Source organism: Saccopteryx leptura, chromosome 2 (genome assembly GCF_036850995.1).
Source record: "Saccopteryx leptura isolate mSacLep1 chromosome 2, mSacLep1_pri_phased_curated, whole genome shotgun sequence".
NCBI classification, from domain to species: domain Eukaryota; kingdom Metazoa; phylum Chordata; class Mammalia; order Chiroptera; family Emballonuridae; genus Saccopteryx; species Saccopteryx leptura.
In genome coordinates, this window is record NC_089504.1 from 146870065 (window position 1) to 146893232 (window position 23168).

General features: G+C 41.1%; 1 protein-coding gene across 3 annotated transcripts in view; it reads left to right on the forward strand.

Annotated features, from left to right (window-relative positions):
• Positions 1-21393, forward strand: part of ANO6 (anoctamin 6) — a 215313-nt gene extending 193920 nt beyond the window's left edge. For all 3 annotated transcript variants that reach the window (XM_066369015.1, XM_066369016.1, XM_066369017.1), the window contains 4 exons: positions 682-887; positions 5900-6102; positions 7736-7841; positions 18390-21393. In XM_066369015.1, coding sequence (XP_066225112.1) covers positions 682-887; positions 5900-6102; positions 7736-7841; positions 18390-18587 — 713 coding nt within the window. In that variant the 3' untranslated portion in view covers positions 18588-21393. The remainder of the gene's footprint in view (positions 1-681; positions 888-5899; positions 6103-7735; positions 7842-18389) is intronic.
• Positions 21394-23168: the final 1775 nt, after the last annotated feature.

The window sequence follows — 23168 nt, forward strand, 5'->3', positions numbered from 1 at the left end:
GAAGGGTCTTAAACTGCAAAGAATAACGTAGTATACACCACATAAATTACAGACAAGGAGAAGAGAACTTCCAAGCCACTATTTGAATCTTGACTTACGGTGACCACACAGGCTACAACAACTTCAACATAAAAATTCGTACAGGAGGATTATATTTTAAGTTAAAACACATTTCTCACATACCTTTCTGTGATATGTAGCAATACCTCAAATTCCCTGAATGCGCTGCATGTGCCTGTTTTCAGCGTATTTCCTCCAGCATTCTCTAAGCATAGTCTTCTAAAGATGCATGTCTTACTTTCTTAACTTTTCTTTTTTTAATCCTAAATCACAAATTATCTTTCAATTTTCTATTATTTCAACATTGACAATGAATAATATGCTTAGAGTGTCCTAGTTCATTTACTAGCAAATAACTTTGGTTAATTAAATATTTTTAAATATTCCTATTAGATGTACATATGTGAAAGAAATAGGCTATAATTCATCTTTTTCCTAGAGAACTCACATTTGTGTTTTGTTTGAATTCTTTCACTGTTGAACATTATTGGTACCATGAGTATCTGTTCTCTTTGGGGTTTGGTTTGTTGCTGCCTTTCTCTTTCTTTGCAAGAGTAAAGGAAAATGTGCTGTCTTTCCATCCCTCCACCACTCCATGATGTGTGTCCATTTCATTGACAGTTATTCAGTTTGGGTTTGTCACCTTATTTGTGGCCTCTTTTCCACTGGCCCCTCTGTTGGCTCTGGTGAACAATATATTGGAAATAAGAGTGGATGCATGGAAAATGACTACCCAATATAGACGCATGGTGCCAGAAAAAGCCCAAGACATCGGAGCGTGGCAGCCCATCATGCAAGGAATAGCAATTCTGGCCGTGGTGACCAATGTGAGTAAAACCGAGGCTTCACAGGGTAAAGGCATTGAAAAGTCCTAAAGTGCATTAGCCTCGCTACTTAAGGGATGAAATGTTTGATATTTCTTAAAATGGGAGAAAGATGCCAAGGCTATCATCTGTATAAACAATGTAGTTGTAATCATTGTAATTGTTGCTATTTTTAAGTGTATTTTGTTTGTTTATAATTATGACTTGCAAAGTCAAAACCTCCTACAGAGACATTTGCTAAGAATAGAGTAACCATTACATTTTTGTTGCACGTTTGCTGAAGTTTTTATTCAATGGAAACATAATAGTAATAACAATAAGTGCTGACTCAGTCCTCACATGACTATGAAAGGAGTTATCCAAAAGTGCCTTTATAATGGAGATAGAAATCTATCCATTTAAGAGTATAAGGCCTCTAAAATGACAGCCACCATATTTTACCATCTATCCAAATTATCAACTTACAATATTAAATGTCTGGTGATGAGGTATAAACACTTTGTGCATTCTCAGTCAGTATCCCCTTCCTTGTCTCCCAAAGCAGAGAGAGGTCTCTAAGGAGGCAGGTTTAGGGCGGGTCCCATCTCTCCTCCCCACCCCACCCCTTAGTTACTGTAAGCCACTCTCTGGTTATTAGCTAAGCAGCATACCCTGCATTGGATCCCAGACATGAAGGAACAGAACTCAGTTGTTTACATCCTATATTGATGATGGATATGTTCGAACAGTCTCTCTCTCCCCCCTCCCTCCACAAGCCAACAGGGAGCTCTCAGGCAGACCAGTTCCCATGATAGCTCATGGGGGACCTCCTGCTCTAGAAGTCTTTCCATCAGGGCTAGTTCCTCCCTTATTTCACTGCCTATTTCACTCCCGAGTCACAGTCCCCAACAAAAACATATCCCAGTTTTCATTTCTTTTTTTTTATTTTTCCGAAGCTGGAAACAGGGAGGCAGTCAGACAGAATCCCACATGCGCCTGACTGGGATCCACCCATCATGCCCACCAGGGGGCGATGCTCTGCCCCTCTAGGGCGTCGCTCTGTTGCATCCAGAGCCACTCTAGCGCCTGAGACAGAGGCCATAGAGCCATCCTCAGCGCCTGGGCCATCTTTGCTCCAATGGAGCCTCTGCTGCGGGAAGGGAAGAGAGAGACAGAGAGGAAGGAGAGGGGGAGGGGTGGAGAAGCAGATGGGCGCTTCTCCTGTGTGCCCTGGCCAGGAATCGAACCCGGGACTCCTGCACGCCAGGCCGACGCTGTACCGCTGAGTCAACCGGCCAGGGCCCAGTTTTCATTTCTTAATCCAGCCATTGTTGCCCACCATCCCTAGCCTGTTCCCCCAAGCAGCTGTAGGAACAGAACAGAATTCGGCAGTGCCTGTGGTCGGGCTCCTGGATGGGGGAGTTGCTGAGTACTGCAGACTCTGGCGTTGACCCAAGATCCCACTCCCAGCTGCACGGCCTTACCCCTCAGAGCTTAGTCCATCGTTTGTAAATTGAATAATTCCCTATCATGCATTTTAAGAATACCCTGTACCACACAGAGTATGAGGAAATTCGGTGAGTTATTGCACAGGATGCACAGAGCCCGGTCCACACAGAATGCTGGCGGCCGCTGTTTATCCTCTCCGTCGCTCATCATCAACAGTGACTCTGTGTGGACTTTGACAGGTGTCTAAACTAGAGGCGCCAGAATGTGACAATGAGTCACTGTCTGGACCATGGTTAGTTACATACAGTTTTACACAATAAAACAAGTTATCTGGAACCCAGCTGTCACCCCCAGGAACCCTGAATTTATCTGAATTGTATGTTATCCCTCCTTCTGGGAGAAAGTTGCAGATCACACACAAAAAGCAACTATTAGGTTCTATCACTTTCCATTCACCCAAATAGCTCACACCTTCAACGTCCACTGTGCTGCAAAATTAAGACTGATGTTCAGAACTGTGACATTGAGGCCCTTCAAGTTTCACAGTCATGAGAGAACCATTCTGTCACATTCAATACACTGTACAATACTAAGCGTGGCCAGAACTTGACTTGAGTGCTTTAGCAGAATTTTCAGCAACAAGGTTTGAAACTAGAAGGGTTTTTGGTTGACTTTCAGCTAACCAGAATACTCAATTGTGTCACCCTCCTCATTCCTCAAGCGTTCTAGTTTGATTGTATTAGGCATCTTTTCCTAGTCTCCCCAGCCTGGCTTCACTCCCTTAACACAGATGGAGTGTTGGCTGTGATTCCAGGACTACTCTATGCGTGTGTACAAGTGTGTGCGCACACACACTCATTGGTGCTGCTGGTTCTTACCCAAGTACTCATTCCTTCTTATAACTTATGTATCCTTTCCATTTTTTTTCTTCTTTTCCAAGTAAAAAAAGAGGGGATAGAGAAACTTCCCAACCAGGATCCAATCAGCAACCCTGTCTCGGGGTGATGCTAGAATCAATCGCACTGTTTTTTTTTTGTTTGTTTCTTTTTATTTTTCTGAAGTGAGAAGCAGGGAGGCAGAGAGACAGACTCCTCACATGTACCTGACTGGGATCCACCCAGCACGCCCACCAGGGGGCAATGCTCTGCCCATTTGGGGCATTGCTCCGTTGCAACCAGAGCCATTCTAGCACCTGAGGCAGAGGCCACGGAGCCATCCTCAGCGCCCGGGCCAACTTTGCTCCAATGGAGCCTTGGCTGCAGGAGGGGAAGAGAGAGACAGAGAGGAAGGAGAGGGGGAGAGGTGGAGAAGCAGATGGGTGCTTCTCTTATGTACCCTGGCCAGGAATCGAACCCAGGACTTCCACACTCCAGGACAACGCTCTACTGCTGAGCCAACCGGCCAGGGCTCTCAAGCTATTTTTAACACCTGAGGCAGAGGCTCCATGGAGCCATTCTCAGTACTTGGGGCTGATGGGCTCAAACCAATCAAGCCATGGCTGCAGGGAAGAGAGAGAGCGAAAGAGAGAAGGGAGAGAGTGAGAGGGGAGAAGCAGATGGTCACTTCTTCTGTGTGCCCTGACTGGGAATTGAACCTGAGACACCCACACTCTGGCTGATGCTCTACCACTGAGCCAACCGGCCAGGGCTGGCATCCTTTTCTTATACATGTCAATTATCCCCTCACCTACCTAATGTATACCTCCCTAATCTAATGTGTACAAGAAAGGCTAACCTTCCATAATAGAACTTTCAACTGTAAGAAGGAAGAACTACCAGAAATAAGAGTGGACCTTAAGCAGGAGTTTGGTATGTAATCATTAATTTTAAAGCTGTTAGTTCATTAAATAAGCTGAATTGACATTGTAACATGCCAGAGCATCTGCTATTGAAGACTGATTTTAATTTGTTTTGATATAAATGGAAAATTGTGTTTGGAACAGCATGGGAAATGAAGCACACTGCATTCATTTGTACTTTTGCAGCATGTCTCAAAGTAGCTCAATTCAGGAGGAAAAACTATCTCGTCAGAAGATAATAGAATAACTTCCTTGTCAGAATTTTTGTAGCTTCCTAAAGCATATCTGCAGGTGATTCTATAAAAAGCTACCATTGAGTAAAATAACATTTTTTAATCACTTGAAAGCTGGAAAAAATATTCTTACCTTACACAACCCCACCACCACCACCAATAGGCAGCCATCAGACACACACAAACACAAGTATTTCACTCCACAGGAAATGGCAAAGCAGGCTCCATGGTGGGAAATTTTGCTGCAGAAAAGCCCCTTAGTTGTTTCCCTTGCTTTACTTGAGTTGAGATCTTGTTTGTTGGCTTGTGATCTCACTGTGTCTAAAACATATGTTGAGATAAATAGCATTAAAAAGTCATATTGTGCCAAAAACACATCTCTTCTTCTGCTCCAATAAATGACTGAATCAGTTAGCTTTGTTTATTCACGTAGAATTTGGATTAAAATATACTTTTTACTTTCTCTACAAATCAATTTTATACATTGGAAAGCTTAAAGCCCAAATTAAAATTGTTTAGAAAAATTCATGTTCTTCATAATAACTTTGCATCTGAATAAATGTCTGCCTAGTTTAGACTCAGGTTTAGGGTCGACTCATATTCCCCTCATCTGGAAACACACTGAACTTTGTTATTTGATCATTTATAATTTTTCATAACTTGATCCATTTCATCTTTTGGAAGTTTAGAGGCTTAGATACTAGATCTAACAAAATAGACATCATTGCTTAACTTGTGAATGGAACAATCCAAATTCTTCTTCTTTTTTTTGCCATGTACATTTTAATTAACTTAAAAATTATTGCTCTCTAATGAAGCAACTTATATAAGTATAAACTGACAGTTCAAAATAAATCAAGACTATTGACTGATCTAAACAACTCTAGATACTATATCAAAAAATATGAATTAAAGCCATTATGAGCTTAAATCAAGGAAAATATATTTTATGCAGCTTACATTCTATTTTTAAGAGGCAAGAAATTAAAATACCAGTTTTGTATTAATTATTTACTCTACAAAGAAATTATATAAAGCCAAATTAATTTTAGAACGTTGACCTTAGTATATTACATATGCAAAAGGGCCTTTCTACAGCTAAATCATGAAAGATTTAAATTATATCGAATAGAACTCCAAAGTTGATTGAATTTTTTTATATTCTAATTTTTTTCAATATAATTTACATGTACTATATGCAAGCAACTCTTGAGTTATCCACAATACTAGAGTCCACAGTCATTCTTACTGCACTTAAAGAATCTAACAAGCAACTACCAGGCCTCTGCCTTTGTGCTACTGAGAGACTTCTGGACATTTCTTGGAATTGAAAACTAAAAGGAATGTAACTCTTCTACTTTAAAGCAGCTGCTCAAAGATTTTAGGATATGCACTCTATCAATTTGTTATAGATACAGTTCAGAAAGAATTAAGGTTTCTGAGTCTTTAGTTTTAAAAACAATCAACTGATGAAAATATGATACAATTCTGGCATGTTAACCATAGCTATAAAGGCTCGAAGTTAATGTCCCCTTTCTTGTTTTCCTCCCACACAGGCCATGATTATTGCTTTCACGTCAGATATGATCCCTCGCCTGGTGTATTACTGGTCCTTCTCTGTCCCTCCCTATGGGAACCACACCCACTACACCATGGAGGGTTACATCAACAATACTCTCTCCTACTTCAACATTGTGGACTTCAGAAACAGAACCAAGGAAAATCCATACGTTGGGCTGGGTAACCATACCACATGCAGGCAAGTTCTGCTTATGCTTTTAAAAATGCACTTCATCTTTGGGACTTCTGTTGTAATCAGTATCATTTAAATAAAGTTGCTAGAGACATCTTCTCCTAGCTTTCTTTTCAATCAAACTTTAAAAAGGATAATATATGAAAGTTAATACAAACTAGGAGTTGAGCTTCCAAATCAAACCATACAGCAAGATTTAAAGATGAGAATTTCAAATGATTATAAGGAGTCTGATCCAGGAGAATAATCTTATATCTTAGAAATGAAGAAACTCTAAGAGTTCCAAAAAGCAAAATAATTCATTTATGACTATTCGAGCACAACCTGACGACACTGAGTGATGGCAAACTAGAACCTTCACTCAACAAAGAATTGCAAAGACAAGAACTAACTACAAACACCTCCGCCTAGCCAGCAGTATTCTCTGAAGCCGTTCCAAAGTGCTCTGCATTGATTTTAATGGCTGGTGAGATCCACTGTGGACCATATACATGAACTAAATTACTAATTGATAAAGTTTGTTGACTGTAGGTCATTGTATATGTTTGTTCTATCGCAGTCTTAAACATAAAGGAGGATTTAAAATTTATTTAGTTTCAGCCCTGGCCGGTTGGCTCAGCGGTAGAGCGTCGGCCTGGCGTGCGGGGGACCCCGGTTCAATTCCCGGCCAGGGCACATAGGAGAAGCGCCCATTTGCTTCTCCACCCCCCCCCCTCCTTCCTCTCTGTCTCTCTCTTCCCCTCCCGCAGCCAAGGCTCCATTGGAGCAAAGATGGCCCGGGCGCTGGGGTTGGCTCCGCACTAGAGTGGCTCTGGTCACGGCAGAGCGACGCCCCGGAGGGGCAGAGCATCGCCCCCTGGTGGGCAGAGCGTCCACCCTGGTGGGCGTGCCGGGTGGATCCCGGTAGGGCGCATGCGGGAGTCTGTCTGACTGTCTCTCCCCGTTTCCAGCTTCAGAAAAATACAAAAAAAAAAAAAATTTAGTTTCACTCCTCAAACCAGTCTGTGAATCAGACAACACAACCAAGAAACCAGAAATAAGCCTCAAGTAAATATTTCAGTTACACACAGTAGATCCTCTTCAGAGTTCCACGTTGAATCTGCTTTACATAATTCTGAAGAGTAATTAAACTCCTGTAGGTCTGATAGGGTTACAGCAAGAAAATTAGAGATGTGGTACCTGAGGGAGAGACGCTGTCAGCAGCAGTGTCACATGATATCTGACAACAAGGAAATAAGTAAGCAAATTATACCGAGCAGATAGTACTCTCTGTAGGGAGAGAGAGCCACATAGCTGAGTGAACCCTGATGACACCATTGTACAAATAAATTATATAAGCATGTTTGTGAAAATACACTCAGTTGTTTTAGTTATACTCTTTTGAGACAGCAAGAATAAAGCTCCGGCAAAAAAAAATTAAGATACTTTTGTTCTCTTTTTACAAAGATGGAATCAGTCATTATCATCATTTTCTATTGTTTGAATTTTGTTACCAAATTAAAACTCTTGGAGAATATTTACATGATGTCCAATTTTAAAAAGCATTGTATAAAATATAACCTCTTTTCAAATGGGCTCTTGTTTATAGCTTTTGATCAAAAAAGAATCATCTCCTGATCTGCCTCCATTTTGTTTCCAGGTATCGTGATTTCCGTTACCCCCCTGGGCACCCACAAGAGTATAAACACAACATCTACTATTGGCACGTGATCGCAGCCAAGCTCGCTTTTATCATTGTCACGGAGGTAGGAGAACTATATGTTCTTTGAAATAGTTTATAAGGCAGTATATTTGCACACCCTTTATCTGCTTTAAGTGTTGGCAACTCTGACATATAATGTACAAATATGTTCTTATCATTTGCTAATAATAATTGTAGGACCTTTATTAATCACATTTGACCTGGCAATACCCATAAAGCTTGCATTAACTCAATGAAGTTGCTTATGTGCTTTATAAGTTAAAAGCATGTTGTATGCTAAGTATCAATTGAATATCTTTGTCGGGGGGCCTGGGGTACATGTTAGGCTGAGAAGGGCCTATTCAAAATGAATAAGATATGATCTCTGCCCTTGAGAAACTTATTGCTATAATAGTTTTATTTGTGGTATTATTTTTTATTGATTTTTATAATATACCTTCTTATAATGCTTTTTATATTCCTAAAATTTACAAGCTCTGAAAAAATGATTAAGGCAGCTATAAATTTGAAATTGATCTAGCCAATTTTACTTCTAACACTGAATAAATACCAAATTCCAGAGCCTCAGCAATAGCTTGATTATTGTGGTCAGTTAGGATTACATTTAGCTGGAAGAAACAGAAACCCATCTGTAGTAACTTAAACAAATAAGGGTTGATTTTTCTCACATACACTTCACTGGAAGGTAGGTGACTGCTGCTGAATCAATACCAGCTCACTGATATAAGGACCATATCTCTGCTCTCCTATGTTTTTTCTCATTGAGTGCCACTTGATGGCTGCAGTATGACAGCTGCAATTCCAGATAACACATTTATGTCCTGGGTGAGAAGAAAAAAAGCAATCTAGCTATATATCTGTTCCTTTCTGTCAGGAAAGAAAAGGCTTTGCCAGACCTCCCCCCCTGCCCCCACCAGAGCAGACTTCCATCTGCATCTCATTGGCTAGAATGAGAGCAAAGGAGTCCTCATAGCAGCAGAGAATGCTAATACAGGGGGCATTTGGTTTGCTCTGAATGAAATCAGAATCTCTTAGCAAGAACCAAGTGGGATAAGATACCTGGCTTTGACCATTTCTCTAGTATTTTTTAATAATTACCAAACACTGACAAGCAGAAGAAGAAAATAATTCTGCATTATCAGCCTCCCATCATAAGTAGATTCCTGAAGTCCAGTGTCTGGTGAACAGCAAGAGTCAATCATTCATATTCAAATATGTAGTCACCAAAGTGTTTAGACTTCTGCTTTTGATGTCATAGATGACTGTGAGGGGCCATCTCACTACAAAACATTTATAATCAGCTTAAAACATAGTTTCCTTTGCATTTTTGAGCTCACTAGAAGGGAGGAAAATCAACCAAGAGGAAAGAAAGAAAAGGTAATGGGCTAAAATAAAGTGGTGAGCAGCAAGACCCTGGAAGTTCAGGAAGACTCTAAGAAAAGTGCTGTTATCAGTGTCTCTATCAAAAAGCTCAAGGTGACCAAGCCTGGGGTCAGAAGCAGGTGGAAGAGCTGAGCTTGAGACTCTTGGATTCAGCTAGGGACCTGAAAAAAGGGGTCTCAGGGCAGAAGGAAGTGTGTATCTTCTCTGGAGAAAAGTGTCTTCAATTTCAACCCCAGGTTTCTCTCAAATTGAAATAATCAAATATGCACTTACAAAGATCAGCAGGCTTCCAGCCAATATGGTGGCATAGGTAAATGCTGTACTTGCCTCCTCCCACAACCACTTCAGAATTATAACTAAACCATCATTGAGGACCACTAGAAGTCTAACTGAAAAGAATCCCTATAACTAAGGACATAGAGGAGAAGCCATGGCAAGGTAGGAGTACAGTAGGTAGGAGAGGCAGAGACATGGAAGAGACTGGTCCTGCACCCATGTGTGGCAGTTAACAATCAGGACAGGACTGACCACGTGGTGGCACAGTCCATAGAGCAGGGGTAGTCAACCTTCTTATACCTACTGCCCACTTTTGTATCTCTGTTAGTAGTAAAATTTTCTAGCCACCCACTGGTTCCACAGTAATGGCGATTTATAAAGTAGGGAAGTAACTTTACTTTATAAAATTTATAAAGCGGAGTTACAGCAAGTTAAAGCATATAATAATAATTATTTACCAAGTACTTTATGTCGGATTTTTGCTAAGTTTGGCAGAATAAATCTTTATAAAACAACCTACTATAGTTAAATCTATCTTTTTATTTATACTTTGGTTGCTCTGCTACCGCCCACCATGAAAGTTGGAACGCCCACTAGTGGGCGGTAGGGACCAGGTTGACTACCACTGCCATAGAGCATCATCCTGGAATGCAGAGGACCCAGGTTCAAAACCCTAATGTCCCCATCTTGAGTGCAGGCTCATCCAGCTTGAGCATGGGGTCACCAGCTTGAGTGCAGGATCACAGACATGACCGCATGGTCGCTGGCTTGAGCCCAAGGTCTCTGGCTTGAGCAAGGGTTTACTGGCTCAGCTGGATCCTGGTCAAGGCACATATGAGAAAGCAATCAATGAACAACTAAGGTGCTGCAATGAAGAAGTGATGCTTCTCATCTATCTACCTTCCTGTCTGTCTGTCCCTATCTGTCCCTCTCTCTGTCTCACTAAAAAAAAAAAAAAAAAATCAAGACAGATATCTTGACTTTGAAGGTCCCCTTGAGAAGTGAGGAGTTTCAGCCCCAAACCAGGCTCCCCACCCCACGGTTCCAGTACCAGAAAGAGAAGTCCCCAGACCTTCTGGCTGTGAAAACCAGTGGAGATTGTGGCTGACTGAGACAGGGGGCTGCTGGAGTCCCCAACATCTCTCTTAAGGGCCAACACATGGACTTATTCAGACTTACTTACTTTGAGATCCAGTTCTGAAAATGTAGCACAAAAGGCATCAGGGACATATACAGAGGAACTGAATTGTCTGGCATCAGGAAAAGAGCTAGAGGGGTAGCTTTCTCCCAAACAGAAGTGTTAACAGAGACCATTGTTCCTTTGCTGAGCCCTCCCACTCAGGCACAGACTGGTGCCATATCTGAGATTCCATCAAACTGGCTAAAACTTTTCTCCCTGCCCTGGTGATTCCCTGAGACCTCGCCCTACCCAAGCCTAGTCCAGTGCCTTTGCATACAAATGACATGTCTTGATTCATGCTGCAGATTTTCCCCAAATCTCTCAAAGTTTCATAAACCCCAACATAAGCAGCATCTGGCCTCATTGTGTCCTGTACCTCTTGCTAAGTGGCCCCAAGAATAACACTAGCAGCAGATGGCCTCGGTTCACAGTTTAGCCTCTCCCAGGTACCTTCAAATCTAGAACAAGTGGCAGTCATCTGCAGATCACTTGGTAGCTCATACCAGGTGGCCTTGAGCAGCAGTTGAACTTGCCCTGCACCCTCCCCAAGAGGCCCCTGGAGCATCACACCCCGTGGCCAGCTTCAGACCGCATCAGAGCAGTACCCAACTACCTCTACAAATGATACACTTGAAAGATTTTGCTAAAGCAAATCCTGGTATGTAGGGTCAGTCCCCACATAGCAGTTCCTCCACTGTAGTCACAACCAGTTCTTAAAACCAGTTAGCCTGAGGGTTAGGCCCTCCAAACAGCAATCAAGGCTCAAGTACAATAGGAGGGTACATAAAACCCATACAAGGAACATACGTGGAGCACCCAGGTCAGGTGACAAGGGAGACTGTACCACCGGGCCCCACAAAACACCAGCTACACAAGGCCACTCTACCAACACCAGAAGATGTAACAACTCTGCCTAATACATAGAAATTTTGGAAGTCAGTCAAAATGGGAAGACAAAGAACATGTCCCAAATGAAAATACAGGAGAAATCTCAAAAAAAAAAAAAAAAAAAAAAAAAAACTACATAAAGTGGAGGCAATCTATTTGATAGAGTTCAAAACAATGGTTCTAAGATGCTCAAGGAACCTAGAACTTCAACAGCATAAAGGAGGACAAATAACTACAAAAACAATAACCAGTCAAAAATGAATACAATGACTACAATGAAGAATATTTTAGAAAGAATCAAAAGTAGATTACATGAGCAGAGGATCAAATCAGCAATTTGAAAGATAAGGTAGCAGAGAACACCCAATCAGAACAGCAAAAAAAAAGAATGAGGATAATTTAGGGGCCCCTGGGACAACATCCAGAATGCCAATATTCACATCATAGGGGTACTAGAAGGAGGAGAGAGAGTGCAAGGAATTAAAAACTCATTTCAAGTAATAATGACAGAAAACTTACCTAACTTGGTGAAGGAAATAGACATACAAGCCTAGGAAGTCCAGAGACTGTCAAACAAAATGAACCTAGAGACTCACACCAAGACATCATAATTAAAATGCCACAGGTTAAAGACAGAGAGGGAATCTTCAAAGCAGCAAGAGAAAAGCTATTAGTTACATATAAAGGAGCTCTTGTAAGACTGTCAGCTGATTTCTCAACAGAAACTTTGCAGGCCAGAAGAGATTGGTAAGAAATATTCAGAGTGATGAAAAGCTAGGACCTACAACCAAGGTTACTCTGCACAGGAAAGCTATCATTTAGAATAGAAGGGCAGATCAAGAACTTCCCAGACTCGCCTGACCTGTGGTGGCGCAGTGGATAAAGCGTCGACCTGGAAATGCTGAGGTCGCCCATTCGAAACCCTGGGCTTGCCTGGTCAAGGCACATATGGGAGTTGATGCTTCCAGCTCCTCCCCCCCTTCTCTCTCTCTCTGTCTCTCCCTCTCCTCTCTAAAATGAATAAAAAAAAAATTTTTTTAAAAAAGAACTTCCCAGACAAAGAAAAACTAAAGGAGTTCATCACCAACAAATCAGTATTATAAAAAAATGTTAAAAGGACTTCTTTAAGAAGAAGATAATAAGATTACAAATATGAATAATAGAATGGTAACAACTACTATCAACAATTATCTTTTTTTTGTTTTATATTCTTAGGAACAAAGAGTCTTAATACACTAGAAACAAGAAGCCCAGCACAGTTTTTGACTTTTCAAAATATATCTTTATACTTTATTAAACAATTACTTTAAGTATAAATGGATTAAATGCTCCAATCACAACACATACAGTGGCTGAATGGATAACAAAACACAACCCATCATACGCTGCCTACAAGATACTCAGTGCAGTTCAAAAGACTAAAAGTAAAGGGAATGGAAAAAGATATTTCATGACAAGCCTGACCTGTGGTGGCGCAGCGGATAAAGCATTGACCTGGAACACTGAGGTTGCGGGTTTGACGCCCCAGGCTGGCCTGGTCAAGGCACATATGGGAGTTGATGCTTCCTGCTCCTCTCCCCACTTCTTTCTCTCTCTGTCTTTTTTTCTCTTTCTCTCTTCTCTAAAAATGAATAAATAAAAAGATATTTCATGACAGTAGAAACAAACAAAAAAGCTGGAGTAGCAATAGTTATACCCAACAAAAGAGACTTTAAAACAAAGTTATAAGAGAAAAAGAATGGCCAGCAATTCTACTTCTGGGTATTTATCTGAAGAAATCCAAAACACTAAATCAAAAAGACACACATTTATATTTTCATTGCAGCATTATTTACAATAGCCGAGATATGGGAACAGCCTAAGTGTCCATCAATAGATGCAATAAAAGAATGGATAAAGAAGTAGTGCATATATAGAATGGAATATGACTCAGCCATAAAAAAGAATGAAATCTTGCCATCTGCAACAACATTCATGACCTAGAGGGTACTGTGCTGAGTGAAATAAGTCAGACAGAAGAAGACATGCCATATGATTTCACTTATATGTGGAACCTAAAAAACAAAATAAATGAATAAACAGAACAAAAACAGACTCGAATACAAAGAGCATTTTGACGGTTGCCTGATGGGAAGAGGGTTAGAGACATGAATGGAAAATGTGAAGGGATTAAGTACAAATTGGTAGTTACAAAATAGTCACAAGGATGTAAAGTGCAGCATAAGGTAAACAGAGAATAATATGTAATAACTATGAATGGTGTCAAATGGGTACTAGATTTACCAGGGTAATCACTTCATAAGTTATATCAGTGTCCAATTGCTATGTTGTACATCCGAAACTAATATAACATTGTATGTCAACTGTAGTTGAAAAATAAAAATAAAAAATTTAAACAAGTAAAATACTGCATCTGCACAAGGAAAAAGGACCAAAAAATTAATAATAACTAGGTAAAATAGAAAAAAACATGAATGAGATTTAGCCAAAAAACAACTGATTTGAACCATCATTAACTTTGAGTTTGAATTATCAGATAAAGAATGTGAATTAACTGTATATGAAAATGTTTAAACAAATAAATGACAGTCAAAAATGAGCAAACAATAAGGAACTATTAAATAATTATAAGGCAATTTTGAAAAATAATTTCATTGAACTTTTAAAAAAATGTATAATTGTTGAAATGAAAAATTAACATAAAGATTAAACAGAAATTTAGGCAAATCAGAAGAAACGATTAGTGAACTGGAAGATAGGTCTAAAAAAGTTATGCTTGGCCCTGGCCGTTTGGCTTGGCGGTAGAGCGTCGGCCTGGTGTGCGGGGGACCCAGGTTCGATTCCCGGCCAGGGCACATAGGAGAGGCGCCCATTGGCTTCTCCACCCCCACCCCCCCTTCCTCTCTGTCTCTCTCTTCCCCTCCCGCAGCCAAGGCTCCATTGGAGCAAAGATGGCCCGGGCGCTGGGGATGGCTCCTTGGCCTCTGCCCCAGGCACTGGAGTGGCTCTGGTCGCGGCAGAGCGACACCCCGGAGGGGCAGAGCATCGCCCCCTGGTGGGCAGAGTGTTGCCCCTGGTGGGCGTGCCGGGTGGATCCCGGTCGGGTGCATGCGGGAGTCTGTCTGACTGTCTCTCCCCGTTTCCGGCTTCAGAGGGATGCAGAAAAGAGGAAGAAAAAAAAAAGAAAAAAAAAGTTATGCTTAACACATCAAAGGGAGATAAGAAAATGGAAACTATGAAAAAGAGGTTAAACAGGATGAAAGACAAAATGAGAAGAACAAACTTGCAAAAAAATCATAGGAGAAAAGAATGGATAATGGCAGAAAGGCAATGTTCAAAGAGTTAATGGCCATAATTTTTTTCCAGAGTAACTGAAAGACATCACAGAGCAGAAAGCACAAAAATCAAGCAGAACAGATAAATAAATTCACACACACATTATAAGGAAAATGCAACCCACCAGAGTTAAGGTATTAAAAGTGGTCATGAATAAAGACATATGTCTGATGAAAATTAGAATGAGTACATTTTTAACAGCAACATGGAAGTCATAAAGTAGTCTGATATCTTCAAAATGCTCAAAGTAATTATCAACCTAAAAGTATAGCAAAACTTGGGGTAATTGAAAGGTCTTCCCACAATGAAAACACCAGACCATATGGTTTATAAGAGAGTCGTTCCAAACTTTCTAGAACAGATTATTTCACTTTTATAGAAACTCATCCAGAAATCACAAAAGGGAAATACTCTTCAACTCCTTTTAAATCCTAAAATCAGACAAGAGAAAGGAAAATTATAAGCCAGGTTGGTTCTTTACATAGATTAAAAGATCTTTTTAAAACGTGCGGACCAACTCGAGCAATATATTTTTAAAAGATGACATATCACATTGATTTTATCATAGGAATACAAGGGTGGTGTAACAGAAAAATCCACATATCTATAAATATTACCTACCTCAGAAATAGGTGGGGAAAAGAACTTTTTTCCTACCAACATCAACTTTTGCCTCTTAATGTATGATTTGCAATACTCTAATTTCTCATCTCAAAATATTCTCCACCCTCACATTCGTTAAATGATCAGAAGCATTTGACACAGCTGGTCACTCTCTCCTCCTCGAAATTCTTCCTCACTTGGCTCCCAGGAAAACTTTTTTTTTCTTCGCCAACCGCTTCCTGCTCTTCTCCTTACTGATCCTGAGGTTCATGCCCTGGTTGTCTGCTTTTCACTCTACTCACAGCCTTGGCAATCTGTAAAGTCCATTGACTTTAAAATGCCAATGACTCCCAAATGGATGTCTCCAAAATGCCTCTCTGCTAAACTCAACCCAAGAATTCAAATGCCTACTTGACCTTTCTGCTTGGATATCTAACAGACAGCTTAAATATACTGCCCCAAATTCCCATATTTGCTTAAATTTATGTCTAATGTTCACTGCCTTACCCTGCCCTAACTCTGTTCCATCCACAGCCAGTCTTCCTGTTCTGAATTATGGCAGTAGTTCCACCTCACCAGTTACTCAGGCCAGAATTCTTGGAATCCTCCTTATTTTCTCTCTCCCACTTACTTCACACCCTGACCTGTTGGCTCTCCCTTTGAAAATATAGCACAGATATGACCACTTCTTACCAACTCCACTGCTACCACCCAAGTCAGATCCACCATCATCTTTTTACCTGAATTAGCACAACAGTCTTCTAACTGGGCTCCTTATAGTATTCATATCTTATTCAGATTAAAAGTCAAAGGCCTTACACAATTCAGACACACTGTGTTACCTCCCTGATGTCACTTCTGTCTTCCTTGCTCACTTCACTTCAGCTCTGCCATTCCTGGACCACATTGTGCAGGTTCTACTGTGTAGACTCTGTACTGGCCACCCCTTTTACCTAAAATGCCTTCCCTCCTGATAGCTGCATGGCGAACTGCCTCACCTCATCAAAATCTTTGCTCAACGGGGCTTATCTAGCTAACCTACATAAATTCTATATAAAATTCACTTCCCACTGTAACACAACAACTCTTACCCTACTTTTCCGTTGACCTGTTGCTCTTACCACTTTTTAATACCATGTGTAATTTGTTTTTAACTATGTTTATTGTATATTATCTCTATCACCTTACTAGGTCAAAGATTTTTGAATAATTAGTAAATAAAAAGGCATTCAACCTCATCAGTCATCAGTGAAATGCAAACTAAGACCAGAGTGAAAATCCATTTCATAATAACTGTGTTGGTTTAGAAAAACAAATAGGTCTGATAACAAGCGCTGACAAGGATGTAGAGCAACTGAAAGCATCCTACACTGCTGGTGGGAGTGAAAGCTGGGGTAACTGCTTTGGAAAATACTGTAGTGTTATCTTGTAAAAGTGAACATTCTTGGAACATAGGGTCTCACCAGTGCCACTCCTAGGTGCAGCCTCTTGAGAGACTCTCATAGTTCTGCTCCAGGAATCCAAATACAAGATCATTCTCAACATCATTGACACAAAAATAGAAACAAGCCCAATACCGTTTGTAGGGGAACAAATAAATTATAGTGCATTTAAACAATGGACTATTATACAGATGTAAAAATGGACTCTGATTATGCATAGTAACATGGATGAATCTTAGAAACTAGTGTTGAATGAAGAAAACAGTTTGCAAAATACCATATATAATATCATGAGTTTTATAAAGCTCAAATCAAGCAAGACCAGACAATATATACTGCTCACAAAAATTAGGGAATATTTTATAGCCTCATATTCATTCTGAAATATCTCCTAATTTTTTTGAGCAGTATATTATTTTGGGATATATACCTATTTGCTAAACTTTTTTTTTTGGTATTTTTCTGAAGTTGGAAACAGGGAGGCAGTCAGACAGACTCCCACATGCACCCGACCGGGATCCACCCAGTACGCCCACCAGGGGGCAATGCTCTGCCCATCTGGGGCGTTGCTCTGTTGCAACCAGAGCCATTCTAGCGCCTGAGGCAGAGGCCACAGAGCCATCCTCAGCACCCGGGCAAACTTTGCTCCAATGGAGCCTTGGCTGCAGGAGGGGAAGAGAGAGACAGAGAGGAAGGAGAGGGGGAGGGGTGGAGAAGCAGATGGGCGCTTCTCCTGTGTGCCCTGGCCGGGAATCGAACCCGGGACTCCTGCACACCAGGCCAACGCACTACCACTGAGCCAACCGGCCAGGGCTACTAAACTTTTTTTGAAAAGTTAAAAAATATATATACTTGCACAGATAGGATAGTATTAGTTTGAGGAGGAGGCTTGAGAATGAGAATGAGACAGGAAAGGAACACAAAAACTAGAGCACTGTCAGCATCATGGTGAGTGGTCTTTTGTGTAATAAAGTACCATATTTCCCCATGTATAAGACGCACATTTTTTCGAAAAATTTGGGGTCTAAAAACTGGGTGCATCTTATACAGTGGCTGTGGCATTTCAAATGCCATAGATGGAACTAAGTATGAGGCAATATATGAAGACTGATTTGTCATCAGACACAGATGAGGACAAGCTAATGGATGGGAGTTTTGATGTGATGAGGAGTTGTATGAATCTTGTGATGAATAAAACTTGAGTTCAATAACTTTATGTAATACACTTTTTTTTTTCAAATTTCGAGCCCCAAAATTAAGGTGTGTCTTATACATGGGGAAATATGGTAGTATTCTTGAACTTCATAAAGCAGCAACAGGTAGTTCCTTGGCAAAGCAACCTCATGGGGGCAGAGATCGGAGGTACATGTAGAATGGCCACCACCTTGTCCAGATACTGCCATAATGACCAGCAAAAGTACATGAAAGGAACTGCTCCCCTCCATGTCTTTGTGATTGACATTGTTCTTCTTCTCTCCTGCAGCATATCATCTACTCGGTGAAGTTTTTCCTTTCATATGCAATTCCAGACGTATCAAAAAGCACGAAGAGCAAGATCAAGAGAGAGAAATACCTAACCCAAAAGCTTCTTCATGAGAATCACCTCAAAGATATGACAAAAAACATAGCAGAGAGCATAGTAGGAGTAGCAGATAACAACTTACGGCCTAAGTTAGAATAAGAGCTCTCTGTTTCAGAAAGCACTTTAAAGAATTTTGAATCAAAGAAATATTATGACTCTCTAATGAGAATGCTTAAAAATCACCCCTTCTAAAGCAGAATGCAGTCTTTTCTTCCTCTGTTTGATTATTTTTAGGAACTCGTTTATTTCTTCACTTTCAGAGTTATGCTTCTCTTAGACAGCCATCATTAAAGACAAGATATCTAGCTTTTGCATGATTAAACATCACTAACTCAGAATTCAGCTTGAATGCTGTATTTAGTAGCAAATAGGCTGAAGAATTCATGATATTTAGGTGTCTTGTCACATCCCTACAGAACAGGAAACCTCAGTTAACAGGAAATAGTTTTCAGTCTTCATTTCAGCCTATCTATCTCAGAGCAACACTCTTAATGGACTGGCATGAAGATAGCGAGGTTCTGAAGCCTGTTTGTGCTAATCCACAGTGACACCTTTTATCTTCCAGGTACAGCCCTAGAATGTTCTGTGCCTAATCAATGTTGACTGCTTTGCGACTCTGAAGGGAATAAGATGACAAAAGCGGGGAAAGTTACAGATTCAAATAGGATTGTAACTCCTATTGATCAGGATAATTAATTTACCTCGTCTAAAGATGTGTAGTTTCTTGAAAGAAAAAAAAATGAAATCAAGTAATGAAAATTACATTTCTATCTAATGGTCTGGAAAAGATAAGCCCATCAGTTTCCCACTAGATGCCCTTTATTCGTTAGCTACAGGATGTACAGCATTACAGATCACAAGCACTACCACACACGGCCCACTACACAGCCACTGTGACATGACAATGCTGTGCTCAGATAAGAAAACACCAAGTGCCCTAATGGTGAGCCACACCACGTCCGTGTACGGGGAACACCTTTCTGCAGGGGTTCTGCAAGGCCATGCCATCAGCGTACCCACGCATCCGCCCGAGGTAGCTCCTCGCACCCTCTGTTCTCCTCTTCCTAACCCAGCAACTCGTCTATAATTGCATGTTTGCGCCAGGATAGCATTTGTGAGGAGGGATGGGGAAAGACAGGTGTAGACCTGGATTATTCCCAATCAAGAAAAGACTCCGGATTTGGTTGGTGCTTCCAGCCTGCCTAAAGCCCATCAAGCATTTAGGCTGAGAAGCGCGTTTGGTCACATACCCTGCCAGCAGCTGGCGGTAACTTCCTGCGGAACTCATGCACCGTGCCTGTCCTGCCCTCCACAGGTTAGCTGAGCAGCCTTTACAGCGTTTTACTGCCTTTCAGGTGCTAGGCCCCCTGGTAAACACGAGAGAAGACACAAGGCCACACTCCTCACCCCTGACTGGTAACAGGAGCGCTGGGTGCAGGGAGTGTGTTCTGGAACCGTGTTCTTGCTAAAGGGCCTCCACCCTCTGGGTTGCTGCTAAATGCCCAGGTGCCACAGGAGACAAGCTGCTCAGAATCCCAGCAACAAAAGAAAAGAAAACATGTTTTTGTGTTTAAAGTCTTGTTATAATAGAATAGTGTAACTCTAGGACACAATTCTCAATGCCTGCCATGAGTGTTTACTAAAACAGGCAGTATTTATGTAGGGTTCATCACAGCAGTATCCGGACTTTTGAATTGTCCCAATGGACCGAGGACATTTCACTAACTTTCTTGATCATGTTGACGATGTGATCAGAAAGTGCTTCATGACAGGCCACGTGCAGTCTGACTGCACGGGGAGTGAGAAGTGACTTTTTTCCCAGAGGGAAACTGTGGCTCACTCCACACAGCCTAGACGGCAGTGCCACCGTTCCTGTCCCCACTCCCCGGGGATAACTGCGCCTGGAAGTGGTGTCGCTTCCTCTCGTGTTACCTCTTCTCTGAACTGTATGACTGTCTCCTAGTGTTGGAGTTGCCAATTATTCATTGTGTATGGAAGCATGAAAAAGGAAATGTTTTTGCCTTATCTCCTTGTATAAAAAACTTCAAAAGAACTGTGCATTTATGTTTTCATAAGCCATCTTTCATAAATTGTCTTCGTGGTCTACAATGTGCTTCTGTGGACGGGAAGGGAAAACCTCAACACTTTTACAGACAGCAGATGAGATGTATGACTCCGCCAGCGTTCCCCAAACCGCTGAGTTGTAGTGGGGGCCCAGGGCCACCCGTGACACCGACAGTGTTCCCTCAGTCTAGTGCTGACTTGTCGGTGGTGAGAAAAATGTGGGGCTGTGTCCACAGCAGTCACGGGCGGGACCTGTAAGCGTGCATGAAGGCAGCACCCAGGGAAACGCATAGGGGTGGCAGGGACCTACGAAGGGCAAACTGGGCCTAGACCTGCCCGGCGTTAACCACTAGAGAAATTTTCATGTTAGATTCTTTTGTAATGCCTGTGAATTTCAATCGAGTGAAGCATTAGACCAAAATACTCAGGAGATTTTTCTTTAAATGCCCCTCAGATATTTTAATGATGTCAACAGAAGGGGAAAGCTATCATTTTTTGTTTGAAAACTGAAAAAGGCATCTTATGAGCTGTCACCAAAAAGTCTTCCCTTTTACCTGCACAAATATCTTGAGTTTCAGAAAAACAGTAATTCACAGTAGGGGGGCAGAATGTGCTCTGTTGTTGAAACACGTGTTGTACCATTTTATCGTGTGTGTATTATATTTTAGATGTTTAAAAAGTAATATGTGCGAGTAGCTTAGCCAAAGTAGCATTGAAGTATTCATCAGGCTCCCCGTACACTGTGCCATAAGATGTAAAGTTTGTAATGTTTTGTGATTTCTGTGCATTTTACTATCCTTTTATAATTATGAGCATTTTAATAAAAATCATTTTAAAAACAGTACTGTGGTCTACTCTATTTAATTGTCTTAATGTTTTTAAGACAGAATATACACCTGCTATTTACCAGTTATCATTCAGTTAACGTGCACTTTTATATGGATTGTATCTAAAAAAAAAAAATTTCACAACCTACACTTACTTTGAAACATGGTTTTTCTGGGGAAAACTGGGGGTGGGGATTCAGCCTGGGCTGCTGCAAACAGTCGTTGGGATGGAACACCGCACAGGGCACGAAGTCCAGAGACCAGGTGAGAGCTGAAAGCCAGCCCACCTGTGCTCCACACCAGGTGCCCCGTGGTCCAAGAGCGCCGGCTACGAGGAAGGCGTGCTTTCTCTAGTTGCAGAAAGATGGCTTCTGATCACAGGGCAATCATCCAGACAGGATAAGTGGTTATAAGTCTCAGAAAGGTTCTGTTTGGATCTGCCATGGCCCTGGGTGCAGAAAGGGGAAATTATAGAGAATTTAAGATAGGAAGGATAGCCTCATTACAAATACCAGCCTTTTTAACCCTAGACAACATAAAATCCAGATTTTAACTCATTTCATCTTTTGATTTAATTTTTTTTTTGACCAGCTTAAATTTCATTAGACTTCAGTCAAACTCTAAGGCACATAGAGTTTGTAACTGAACAAAGAGGAAGAAACCTTTTCTGATTCCTAAATAGCACTTTTGGGACTGGTACTAACATTCTTCCTCCTTTCAAGCATTGTAAGTCTAGCAGAGGCCAACCAGAAATATATTGCTTAAGCAGAATACCACCTTCTCATTTGGGGGAAATGATGAGATCTTAAACACAGTAGTTCCCCCTTATCCACAGTTTTACTCTCCATGGTCTCAGTTACGGTGGATCGTGGTCTGAAAATACTACAGCCTTAGCCAGTTGGCTCATTGGTAGAGTGTCGGCCTGGTGTGTGGAAGTCCCAGTTCAATTCCCAGTCAGGGCACACAGGAGAAGTGCCCATCTGCTTCTCCACCCTTTCCCCTCGCCTACCTCTCACTCTTTCTCTTTGCCTCCTGCAGCCATGGCTTGATTGGATTGAGCAAGTTGACCCTGGGCACTGAGGACAGCTCCATGGCCTCATGACAGGCGCTAAAATAGCTCAGTTGCTGAGCAATGGAGCAGCAGCCCAAGATAGGCAGAGTATCACCTGGTAGGGGGCTTGCCGGATGGATCCTTGTCAGGACGCATACAGGAGTTTGTCTCTCTGCTTTTCTGCCTCACTTAATTAAAAATGAAAATATGACATGAAAAGTTCCAGAAATAAATAGTTGTAAAGATTTAGATTGCATGCCATTCTGAGTATCGTGATAAAATCTTACCCTGCCTGGGATATGAATCATTCTTTTGTCCAGTGTCTCCATGCTATATATGCCATCCCCCATTAGTCACTAAGTAGCTGTCGTGGTTATCAGATCGACTATCAAGGTATCACAGAACTTGTGTTCAGGTAACTCTTATTTTACTTACTAATGTCCCCAAAGCCCAAGAGTACTGATGCTGGAAAATCAGATATGCCACAGAAAAACCTTAAAGTGCTTCCATTAAGTGAAAGGGAAAGTTCTTGATGAGGAAAAGAAAATAACATCATATATTGAGGTTGCTAAGATCTATGGTAAAGAACGAATCCTCTATCCATAAAATTGTGAGGAAGAAAAAAAATTCATTCTTCACATAACTTTTATTATGATGTATTGTAATTGTTCTATTTGATTATTTGTTATAGTTGCTAATCTCTTACTGTGCCTAACTTATAAATTAAACTTTACTATA